This window comes from Apus apus, chromosome 5 (genome assembly GCF_020740795.1).
Source record: "Apus apus isolate bApuApu2 chromosome 5, bApuApu2.pri.cur, whole genome shotgun sequence".
NCBI classification, from domain to species: Eukaryota; Metazoa; Chordata; class Aves; order Apodiformes; family Apodidae; genus Apus; species Apus apus.
In genome coordinates, this window is record NC_067286.1 from 3,556,218 (window position 1) to 3,568,674 (window position 12,457).

At 43.3% G+C, this 12,457-nt stretch overlaps 1 protein-coding gene across 1 annotated transcript; it reads right to left on the bottom strand.

Annotated features, from left to right (window-relative positions):
• Positions 1 to 68: 68 nt before the first annotated feature.
• On the bottom strand, positions 69 to 11,048 carry E2F8 (E2F transcription factor 8). Its single transcript, XM_051620971.1, has 13 exons — positions 10,728 to 11,048; positions 9,968 to 10,243; positions 9,496 to 9,652; positions 8,017 to 8,322; positions 7,173 to 7,334; positions 6,238 to 6,375; positions 5,720 to 5,929; positions 4,750 to 4,834; positions 3,967 to 4,474; positions 2,971 to 3,189; positions 1,989 to 2,118; positions 1,560 to 1,870; positions 69 to 696 (listed from the first exon to the last, which is right to left on the bottom strand). Exons 1-13 carry the CDS (start codon positions 11,046 to 11,048, stop codon positions 532 to 534), a joined length of 2,988 nt encoding a protein of 995 aa, XP_051476931.1. The 3' UTR covers positions 69 to 531.
• Positions 11,049 to 12,457: the final 1,409 nt, after the last annotated feature.

A 12,457-nucleotide genomic window follows, 5' to 3' on the forward strand; every position in this document is an offset into this window, starting at 1 on the left:
TAAAAATACAGTATAAATAATTCTTAACTTATATAAAAATTGATTAAGAATTCATTTTTGTTGTTTTTTGTTGTGTTTTTTTTTTAAAACTAACTTTACAAAAGAGCATTATTGAACATAAGAGCAAGACATTTTAACTGTGGCCTTTTTGTTAAGACATAAAATATGTACACACTCACAGTACTTTTCTTTGTGCAAAATCTGTACTGACTGATAGACTGTACCTTTCTGTCCACAGACCATTTCAGCTTCCTTTGCATAGCAGAAAAGCAACACAAAAAAACCCCCACTAGATACATAACTTTGTTGCTATAATACTTCAGGTAAGCCTTTTGAAAAAAAAAAAAAATTAGATGTGAACTTTCTCATGAAGAGCCAGTTTTAATTCTAAAGCATTAATTAAGGCTATTCCAGTACTGAAGTCTTGCCAGTGTCCAAACCACACATTTTCCATCATACCATCCAAGCTGTGTGCAGTGTGTTACCAGCCCTGGTGCCTGCTAACACATTCAGCAATTTGATATCTCAGAGTTAGTCTTCAGACACTTCAAGTTTTCGTTGAGGAATATAAAGAGTTCCTTGAGAGACCCTGTTGGGACCATCTGAACTTGCAGGTAGTGAAGATGCTGTGTTTGGCCCTCCTGGGGTGCGGAAAAAGTTTTCTGTAACTGCCTGGGATTCCTTTGGAGCAGAAGGCTGAAGAAAAGAGTGAAAGTTACTTTCAGTTAAGGGGAATTTAAAAAGAACTGTAGTTGTAGGTCTCTGCAGGATGTTACCAAATCAGGGGTTTTTTTCCTGGAATTTAAGAACTTCCCAACACTTTACTGAGAAGAATATATCTGTTTTCCTTGATATAGCTAGAAATATATATATATAAAAAATCAATTCCATAAAAAGCTGGTTTCTCTAATCCCATTATCCTCTTCTTTCATACAAACTGACCTTATGCAGTACACTATTACACAAAATATACAGAGAAACTTCCTGGGAAAAACTCAATTTTAAAATCCTCTACAATCCCATCCTCTTAAAAAAACCTAACACTGAATGCAAGAACTTGAGAGTTAGATGAGGTAACACAAAGGAAAGATGAAGTAACAAATGGATGATTTGTTAATAAGTGTCTTGTCAGATCTATGCGAGATCTTCCCTCTGAAACAGTTGTCTCTTCACACCTTGTCAGCTTCCAGCTGGCTACACTTCCACAACAAGTAAGATACTTGTTCTTCCTTTCTAACCTCTCAATTACATTGTACTTTCACTGGCCTTCACTGCCAGCTCTTTATGGGCAGTGCTGATTTAGAAAGATTTAAAAAAAATAATGTTTATTTGGAAATTTTGCCTGCTGTAAAGGAATTACTGCACTATACTGTACTGCACTATATTATAGCCCCAGGTTGGATGGGGCTTGGAGCAACTTGGTCTCATGGGAGGTGTCCCTGCCCATGCAGAGGGGGTGGAACCAGCTGATCTTTAAGGTCCCTTCCAACACAAACCAGTCTATGGTCCTTCCCACTCAACCCATCATGGTCAAGAAGTTGCAATATATTTTAACTTACCTTCTGTTCTTGCAAGTTCATGTTTCCTGAGCTATGGCTAACATTGTCTGTTTGTGGAGTGACTGGCAGCTGCTGAAGAACAGGATTTGCAGGGACTTGCACACCAGCAGGTATCAGTCCTACGTGCTGCAGTGCAAAGTTCAGAACTGAAGAACTTGGATTTGGGGCAGAACTGGCATCGCTGGAATTGGGACAGGAGTTGCTCAGCACAGGTGCTATGGAAGTTGGTGAGAGCATTATATTCCAGGGTGTGATATGAAAAGCAGGAATGTTAACTGCTTTCAGGTCAGATGTTGTCACTGGAATGACACCTGAAACAAAAAAATCAAGTGTTGAAGGGGATTAAATGTCTTGTGATTTTCTTACCTCAGTGGGATGAATCTGGCCCAACATCCTCCCAGCTGTGTGCCAGTTCTATGGGATACCCACCAGCAAGGGGGGAGCTGTAGCTGCTGTGCTGTAAGGAACATATTGCAGCTTTCTCTGCATCAGAAAAGCCTGCCTTGCTGCCATGGGTGCACTGAGTGAGGGGAATGAGATAGCCAGATGGAAAAAAAGTCTGAAAAAGAAAAATACAAACCCCTAGTAAATAGAAGATGAAGTTTTTCTCCCAGGTTGCATCCCCCTTGCCTTGTTCTTTATCCTCCACACCCCCAGATCCTATATTCCATGCCTGTACCACCTTCTGTCTGAAATTAGATGGAACTGACTCGAGCACTCTTTAAGGTAAGACTGGCCTAGTGTGCAGAAGACAGCTGGCTCAATTTCCAGCTGATATCCTCAGTGAGGAATTAGAAATCCATCTGGGAGTAACACAGTACAATTAGATTAGACAAAAGAGATCCTGATACTGAATACTACTTTTTCCACACCCCCACCCCCCCCCGAAGAAACATCTAGACCCAGTAATCATCATGTCACCTCATTTTTGGATTCTGTTTTTCCTAAGACAAATATTGGAAAACATATACATTTGCATTTACAAGTTCTGGTTTTGTCATCAGAACTGTTCTTTATTCAGGCTTACTACAACAGTAAGTCTTAACTGCAGAATAACAAATTTTCCTGATGAAAGTTTGTGTATGTTGTGAATCAAAGTATTGGAGACTAAATACAGACAAACACAGGACTGGGGATATAAGGGATCTCAACGTTGCCTTCATCTACTTAGTTTCGTGATCTTCATCCCAAGCAAAGCCTGAAAGTCACTTCATGTCCTCTTATTTTTGTACTTAAATGCTGAAACAGAAGTCCTACATTCCTACAAAATAAGGCTTTAAAAGCACACTAAAAATAATCCATCCAAGGGCAATCTATATATGTGTAGTTGAGGATAGTTTCGTTTATTTTGCAACGACTCCAAGTGTTTTTTTCCCAGGCAAGAAGTGCTGTGGGGTCTGCCAGGGCTTACCTCGTGAGCGGGAATGGCAAATGCTACAGGGATGTCTTGCTTAGTTTTGAGTTTGTCCTCATCTTCTGGAATATCTTCTCTTTTACCTGGGTCGTAGCAACTTGTTGTGTTTTGATGTACTGTTTTGGTTTTGTTCTGCCTCTCTTCCTGAAAATTGTCCATTTTGTGATTCATTTGTGAGCTGCTGGAAGGAGGTCTTTCATTTTTAACGGATTCCCCCTTTAAAAAAAAGTCCATACAAAACCAAAGGCAGACATGGTGAGACTTAACATTCTCAATTACAGGCCTACAGTGATACTTGTACATCTTAAAATTCAGGAAAGCAAGCTTTGTCCTTTCTCCTGATTCCCAGGTTTGTGCTATAAACATTTTGATTCAGTAAGACAACCAGTTCTATGTTGTCCCCTCTCGGTCCTCCACAGCTAGTGGATGTTTGACACCACGTGTTGTCCAAACATGCTGATAAGACTGCACGACTGTTTTGGCAATCACAATCTAAAGGGGCCTAATAATTTACAGAGACATTAAAACATTCAGCAACGGAGGAGTAGAAAGCCATCCAGTTTCTCTACATGCATCAAGTGTATCTGAACCTCATCATCTCTCCATCTGTATTATTATTATGCCTACAACAAGCCAGCATTACCAGTGTACAACAATGGATAGAAAGATTTAGAAGGTGATTTTGGGACATTCCCTGTTCAGAGGCTTTGATGGCCTTTCAAAGCCATGTGGTATATTGCCTACTATATATTCTGCCTGATGCTTTGCAAATGCCAGCAGGATTATGTGATATTTATATACACGTGTGTGTGTAAACAAACAAAAACCAGCCCCCTGAACATCAGCAAGCACAACAAATGAACATCATCCCTTCAAGTATGGTGTTATTTAAAATGCCTACACATAATGGCAGGCTCCTAAGACACTTTAAAAATAAGTAGGTGGCAACATCATTAAGGTTTAAAATGGCATGATAAAATTAATTCAACTTACCGGAAACGTATCAAGGCTTTCCTTGTCACTTCTATACCTTTTAATTAAATTATCCTCTTGTAATGCTTGTGATCTTTTAAGGCACTGCTGTGATGAAGTTTCTGCTTTTATAGTTGGTCTGCCTTTAGCTGCCAAGGACTTTGTTGGATCATCTGTTGCTATCTGATTGTCCCCTTCCTCAGTGGTTATTTTATTTAGTACTTTTGAATTGACGCTCTTAATTCCAGTTACGTTAGCACATGGTAGAGGCTGCAACATGAAACTTGGGCTGTATGTTGTCACAGTGTGGGCTTGGGAAGGGTGCAGATAGATTGCATATGAAACACCAGAATGAGTATGAGGTAGAATCACTGGCGAGACTGAACTGTGGCTTGGAGGACAGACACTGAGTGGCTGCTGAGAGGGTGCTGAGGTGCCAGGAGGTTTGGGCTTGGGAACTACCTCAGGTGAGGACAAATTGCATTCCAAAGCAGATCCTGACAATTTCATTTTCATCTCTTTTGCTTTCCTTAAAAACAAGCCAACAAAAAAAAGAATCAGTATTTTAATTTATTGTAATACCTTTACACAGAAATCCATGCCCTGACAAGTAATTTTCTGCAATACAAAGACTTAACATGAACCTGTCCTTCTCAATACACTGAACAGAAAACAGTAAGTGAAAAAACCCAGCCTGCAGTACCAGGGCTTCCCAGTTTCTGCAGACTGTTGCCCAACTCAAACTTTAACTTCATGGCCAGGGACAAAAGAAAGCTTCTCACCTTCCTGCTTGTGCAAACTTACTTTGATTGTCCTTCCAGCTGATGTTTAGTGATTGCTGGAACCTGAGCCATTTTACTTGGGAAAGCTGATAAATTTTGATCAGTACCTGGTTGGAAGGGGAGAACAAAACAAAACTGAAGTTAAATTTTGCCTCGGGGAAACTGCATTACTTCATCTGGCACACACATTGGAAGAGCAGACACTAAATCTCCTTGTTATTCTCAAACTGCAGCCCTGACTGGATTTGATCAATTGGATGGTAGCTTCTGGCAAACAAATTCTTAAGCCTCAGCTCTATTTTTTTTCCCTCTGAAGAGGATACCTAACAAGAACATGAACATTTCTAGGTGATTTTCTGACAATTTTATGGAATACAGAACTGCTTAAATAGTGAGACTGAAAGCAGTTTCCACAACAAACAAGGGTTACAGTAGTTCAAAGCAAAATATAGAATATCCAGAGAATCAACTATACTGCATAAACAGGAATTTGTAGCCAGTAAGACATCACACGGAGTCAAGACAGGGGGGTGTAAAAAGGGATTTAATATTCTTCCTAAAGCAAAAATAAACAATATGCCACTTCCTGTGTATTCAGTGTGAAAGAGGAGGCTGGAGTTCCCCCCAGTGTGCTGAATTTGGTCCAAATCTCAATAAATGTATCTATTTTTTTCCAACTGTGCAAGCTGTGACTGGCTTTGGTCCACCAAGTTGAAAAGAGCTTCTACTAATTGCAGAGCTTACACACTGAGCACTGATCAGTTTAGCTTTGCTTTCACTATCAAAGCCTTAGATTTAAAGGGAACATGTATTTTCCCCACCTTGTTGTATATTTTGGATATTTCTTAAAACATTTTTATTGTAAGAAGATATATCCAGACATCCACATCTCCTTTGAGGAGGTAGTAAGTCTGAATATTTAATGCAAGACTCCATCTGAGTCAAAAACATTCTTAGAAAAAGATACAGGAATATATGTTTCAGCTACTTACTTGCACTTATTTTAACTGGACTGGTTGGAGCAGACTGGATCTTTCTTCTGTCATTTTCTATACTTTTAACTAACTTTATTAGAGAAGGATGCCTGGTGAAGTTTTGCTTTCCTTTTGAAGGAAAAAGGTTTTTTGAACACTGCTCTTTGGAAGTGATGCATTCTGAAATAGCTGGGGGACAGGTTGTAGAAGTTGCTTCAAGTTTTGTACCTAAAAAGCAGAAAAAAAAAAACCCAAAGAGTAAATAGGTATCATATGCACATTCAGTAATGAAAAGCAGTTATTTGAGCCTAGCTTACAATTATTTAAGTCCTAGCAGCAGCAGAAATGGAAATGCTAGAATCTCAGTGTATCTACTCTGTGACATGCTGGTGTGCAGGGCTGTCAAGGGGTGTAATGTAAGTAGTAAAGACTTTCTGCTTGGTTTCCTCTGTCTTTGTCAAAAAAATTCTCCCCAAGAAAACAATGAAATAATCAAAATCATCAGCAGAACAAGAGGAAATGGCACAGTCACCTACCCTGAATATTTGGCAAGACCTCAGGTCCTGTCCACTTGAATGCTGGTTTTCTACCTCTCTCTTCTGTGACGTGAACTTTCTTGATAAGCTCCAGGCTACTGAGAACATTTGCTATGTCATAAAGTCTCCTAATTTTGGCTGAAATAAAATAAATAGAAATGTGAAGTACAGAAAATCCAACAGATTAATTAGTATATATCAGGTTAAAAATGTTACAATGCCCTTTTAGCAACAAGGAAAACCCTTTGTCATTTACTTATAAGAACAATTCTGAGGAACAGGTATTTATGCTATGAAATAATGTATCACAATGAAACCCACAATTCATTCTTGATGCCTCAAGAGCAGGCACATCTTTTTATTATTACAGATACACAGGCCTAGACCTAGAAGGACCTTTTCATTTGATAGGAGAGGAAGAGGAGGAAGTGTGCAAGGAACTGAGATCAGGGTAAAAGAATGAAGAAATAATTGGCAGTTACAGCACTGGGTTTCGCTTCCTCTCGTGTGTAAGTTATTAACAAGACTTTTACAGAATTTCTTTAGATTTCAAATGAGTAAGTTCTATAATCAGAACACAGATTTGCATGATTCTGGGGCATCTTTGAAGAAACAATACTGAAATCTTTGAAAGGCTTGATTTGAGGAAAGGTAAGTTGTTGCCCACAAGCAGCCTTGTGGCATTACTCAGGACAGAAGATTTAATGGACTTTTTCTTTCATGTGGTCATTAGGTATCAATGACTATGCACAAGTGGGTCCCTATTAAAAACTGAGCAAGGTGTTTAGTGAGTTTCCAGAGGTTCAAATCTGTTTGTGGCAGGAAAAAGATTATGATATTTTACACCATATAAACTTGTACAGGAACAGTCGAGTCAGATATTTCTATTTAGAACAAGATCAAAAAGCAGACACTAACAGCAGCATTTTACTTACTTTTAAACTTGCTTTTATCCAAGTCTTCTAACTGGTCTTCTCCAATCAAGATTTTAGCAGCAACTTCAAGGCTCACTATTTGAGGAGTTGATACAAGAAACAGCATCACAAATTTCTGGCTCATCACTCGCAAAGACTTGTCTTTCCTGCTATTTACTGATGCTGCAGCAGCAGGAGAAAGGATGAAAGGATTAAGTGACACACCAGCTCTGAACGCTTATAAAACGCTGAAGAAATTTGTCAGCAACAATTATTGTAAGAACAAAAAACAGAGCAACTAGGCAGGGCTGCTGTGGACTCCAGAATCATGTGTCTACATGGCAAGAATCAGATAATTAGGTGGATACTAAGTCTAACTACAAAGAGAGAGTGCAACGTTTCCTCTTGTATACATCTCCTGTTGTCTGACAACTTGTACTCTTACAGATGCTTAACTGCAGCTTATACAAGGTATTTAAACAATCCCTAATTAACATTTTTCCATGAATCAAGCCTAAATTAATAAATAGATGAATGGAGTAATCAATACACTTCTGGCTTTACAGTATTCAATAGTAACAAATCCTGCAGTTGGATTGTGTGTTGGGTATGTCTGATGGTTTCACCTGATGCCCCCTTGTTCTTGCACTGTAAAAACAAAATGCACGTGTAACACCTGAACAAATAAGAGAACTGAAAGAGTGCAGAGAACTTATTCTCCCCACGAACAGCTGTGATGCCTTTCAGGCAGTACCATTTCAGAAAAAAAAAAAAAAAAAAGTTCCAATTAGTTTTTTTCCCAAAATTCATAGATATTTATCATTACAAAGCCATATTATTCTGGGGCATGACAGAGAATTATTACCAGCACGAAATTCCATTCCTGGGAGCTCGACAAAAGACATTTCTGAATTCTCACTCGAGCCCAAAGTTCTTGCCACTTCTTCATTTCTTTCCCCATCGAGATCAAACTCGTGCTCGTACTCTCTTTTCTTGATCATCTGAATTTGTTGGGTGTATTTGTTCTCCTCTCCAACTTTTTTCAAAGCCTGCAGGGTTTTGTAGAGGTTGTGTCTCCCATGCCAAGCATATCTGTTCTTGGCCAGGCGGCTCACCATGTGCAGGCTCTCCAGCACGTTCACGATGTCATAGATACGTCTACGTTCAACATCTGGAAAAAAAAAACCCCACACATGACCATGAGATACTCCACTACATAAAACGTTTTGTCATATTTACCTGAAATACTGCTTGCACAAAGGCATCAGTTTCCTTTGCTTCCCCCTCCTCTTAATATACTTCTAAGACATTTTTGATAATTTCTCGTACAAAGGTTTCTGAAAATAGCCCTCGTAGATCTTGCCAGCAAGGAGAGGAAAATAATTCTTGCTTTTGATATGGAAAGACTTGCTTTTTCCCAGTTATGCTTGGTTTACAGCATTCCTTAAGAAATAAAACTTACTGTTGCCAGAAGAGCCATTAGATGGGTTTCAATACAGCTTTAAAAAAAAAACAAAGCATTTTTAATTATTCGTTGCATTGATTTTACATCATATTAAATATCCTTGGAAATTCATGGTAGACAACAGTTTTGTAACTGTTTTTTGTATTTTTTTCTATTTACACAATGTTCTCTTTCATGTGTAAATTCTTGGTTTTGACTAGGCATTTTCTAAAGGAGGTGTTATTTGGTACAAAGTATAACTAAAATAAGACATTTTGTTTAATTTGAAATTCATCCCTCTTCTGTGTCCTCAAAAAATTCTGAAGACATTTTGAGCAGTGAGATTTATAATTATTATCAGTGTTATAATCTGTAGAATACTGTCACTTAATAGCTCCTTGATTAAAAAAAAACAAACCCTCTGCTTAATGTTACCAACTCAGGTGCTCGGTAGATGGTTGGTGTGATATAAAAATAGTGATATAAAATGAGAAAATTAAAGAGCAGAAAGTAGTTTCTTGCTTTGATGTCACGATTGGACAAGAAGTTGGGGGCTCAGCTTGAGAAACTCTTAGTTCCTGCTTCCAAAATCCAAGCACTACTCTTAGCCATCACCTCTAGATCCAAAAACACCTGCAGCTGGTTATTTGTGGTCTAAGCAATCATTTGGATGCTTAATATTAAACATAATTCAGAGTTTCTCAATTTGGTTCACTGAAGAAACCTCAGCTTTTTAGAAGAATTGCTCCAAGAATGAAGAGTTTAAAGCTGGTTTAAACCAATATGGAGAGTATGCAGGAAGCATTCAAACTGTTACAGAGCACAGATGTGCCAACACAAATGGCAGGTTACTGGCACATCGGCACGTGGAAAGATGTAATAGCATAAATACCAACTTACTAAGCTCTTCAGCTACTTCATCAAGGGAAATGTAATTACTCTCTGCAGTGCTGGGGTAGTCAGGGTATCGAGCTAAGAATTTATGACACAGTAATCCTAGACTTTTCTCCTTGCGACTCGGTTGAGATCTTTCATATTCATCTCCTGATAAGTGCTCCTACAGGGAAGTAAGAAATGGAGAAGTTGACATTCTTTACAATAAATATGTAAACGAGATTTTTAATAGCTTCATTGTGAGCACTGTCAAAGGCCCCATGATCTCCCTTTGTCCTCCACTGTTGTGAAATAAACCCAGCAAAACCTTTACTTGGTTTATGTAAATAGGCAATATGCTTAACTTATGGTTGGTAAACACTCCAAACTTTAAAACCACTGTTGTGTGTTAATGTGTAACTTTTTTATACTGAATAAACAGCCTTCAGCTAACTTAAAAAAAAATAAAGTAAATACAGAAGACCCCTTTACAACATACCTGCAAACAGTGTTTTGCCTGGCGGACCTCACTTGTGTTGTTTGACAGCTCCCTTCTCTGTTCTCTGCTCCTAATCTCAGGACTAGCTGCACTAATCAGCATTTTCAGGTTGGAAGTAGGTGTCCATGGATCTGCTGGAAGGGTTTCTTTAGGCTTTGGGGGTGTGGTGAGAGGCTGACAGTCAGACTGGATCTCAGTCAGCACCGAGTGTGAGGTAGCTGCTTGTTTCAGTGGGGTTTTCAGGACGTTCCTGCATGGCTCAGGAGAATGGTTTTCCTACAGAAAGTAAAACGGTGACATTAAAAACCAGCAGCCTTGTAAATCGTTTGTGGATAGCAGTCAGTGTGGGATAGGGAAGGTGGGGATGTGCCCTCCCTGGGCAGGTTGGATGGGGCTTGGAGCAACCTGGTCTGGTGGGAGGTGTCCCTGCCCACGGAAGGAGTTTGGAACTAGATGATGTCTAAGGTCCCTTCCAACCCAAACCAGTCTATAAGTCGATGATGACACCGATCAGCTGCGTTTTTGGGGGAGCTCAAAGTCAAACGCTGGGCTCTGAACCTTCCCTGAAACCATTTTTGGTGCCTTTAGCTTAAGACACGGGTCCCGTGGTACTCTTGAGTTAAATTTTCCTTTCCCTCCAGGAGGAAGAGAGTCAGGATGAATGTGAATCCGTAGCAGAAAGCTGTAAAGAGCGACCGAAAAACCTTTAATTAAGGAAAAAAAAAGGAACAGGGAGGCAGGAGGAAGAACCGCTCGTTACCAAACCGGCGGGTAAAGGCGGGCAAGCGAAGCTGGAGGTAATTTCGTTAAGGAGAGAAACTCCAGCCCAGGCACAAGCCGCTCGGTCGCCGCCATCCAACGCTTCTCCTCCGCGGTCGTTGAGGCCGCGGTTCCCTCCCGCAAACGGCCGGGGCGCGGGCAGCGGGGCTGTCAGCGGGCACAGCCCCACCGGCCCGGCCCTCACCGGCCCCAACGGGGCACGGCAGCCCCGGGGCTGGGGGCTCCGGTTGGCCGGTCCTCGGCGGGGCGGGGAGGGAGGAGCGGTTACCTTGCCGCCGGTGCCCATCTCGCCCCGCCGCATGCCGCCGCCGCCGCGCAGCCTCAGGAGCCCGCACCCGCCGCCGGGCTCCGCATCGCAGCTCCCGCCGCTCCTGCGGGAGGAAGGGAAGGCGTTAAGAGGATCCCTCCGGGCCGAGCCGGGCCGGGCCGGGCAGATGGATGATCCTACCTCGGCCGCCTTCCCGCCGGGAACGTCCGGCCGCCTCCCGCCCCTCAGCCCGGCCCGCGCGCGCCCGCCGCCCAACGGCCCGGCCCCGCCCTGCCCTGCCCCGCCCCGGGCGCGGCGCCGCCGATTGGGCCGGCACCGGCGGGCGGGACCCTTCCGGGATCCGGTTTAAAACATTTGGCGCCAGCGCTGCTGCTGCGCCCGGCAGAGCCGCTTACCTTTGGGCTCCGCGCTCCTCCGCCTGCCCGCTGCTTCCCCTCAGCGAGCCGGAGTCAGCGGCACTTACCGGGACCGGCCGCCCCAGCCCGGTCCGGTCCTTTCCCGCCCGGTCCCGCCGCTCCCGGTGCCGATTTGAATTCAACCCGCTGAGAGGGCGGGGGGGGGGGGGCTGGGGAGGTTGGTGTGAGCCCAGCCAATCACCTCCCAGCCCTCCTCCCGCGGCAGCCAATCGGAGCGCGGCGTTCCCGGGCTGTTCCCTCCTCCCGCCGGGGCGCGAGCCGGGGGGGGCCTTGGCGGGGCCGGGGCGCGGGAAGCGGGGCGCGCGGGGCCCCCCCCCCCCCCCCCCCCCCATCAACGGGCGCGGGCCGGGTAATTAGCTGAGCCGAGCTAATGACCCGCCGGCCCGGGCTCCCCGTTTTGCCACAGCCCGTCCCGGCCGCTCCTCAGTTCGTGGCCTTCTTTCAACGCCCGACGTCGAGGGTTCGTGCCTCAGCGCCCGCCTGCCCCGCACCGCGGCCTGGGCCGGGGCAGGCCCCGCCGGGCTTCCAGGCCGAGCTCCGCAGCCCCGGGAACAGGTCTCAGCGAGCCGGGTGCTCTGAACTTAGAATCATAGAATCCTAGGGGTTGGAAGGGACCTCGAAAGATCATCCAGTCCAACCCCCCCGCCAGAGCAGGGTCACGCAGAGCACATCACATAGGAACATGTCCAGGTGGGTTTTGAATGTCTCCAGTGAAGGAGACTCCACAGCCTCTCTGGGCAGCCTGTTCCAGGGCTCTGTCACTCTCACAGTAAAAAATTTTTTTCTAATATTCACCTTAAACCTCCTATGCTCCAATTTGTATCCATTACTCCTTGTCCTATCACTGGTCATCACTGAAAAAAGCTTAACTCCATCTTCTTGACACTCACCCCTTAACATATTTGTAAACAATGATGAGGTCACCCCTCAGTCTCCTTTTCTCCAACCTCAAGAGACCCAGCTCCCTCAGCCTTTCCTCATAAGGGAGATGTTCCACTCCCTTCAGCATCTCTGTGGCTCTGCGCT

Bases quoted from the DNA above. Each gene is read 5' to 3' on its own strand.
- E2F8 (XM_051620971.1), bottom strand. From the start codon at position 11,048: ATGCGGCGGGGCGAGATGGGCACCGGCGGCAAGGTAACCGCTCCTCCC. The intron at 4,475-4,749 runs GTAAGTTTGCAC...CTTGTTTTTAAG, and splicing joins CAGCTGGAAGGACAATCAAA to GAAAGCAAAAGAGATGAAAA. The intron at 3,190-3,966 runs GTAAGTTGAATT...TTTTTTTTAAAG, and splicing joins AAAGCCTTGATACGTTTCCG to GGGGAATCCGTTAAAAATGA.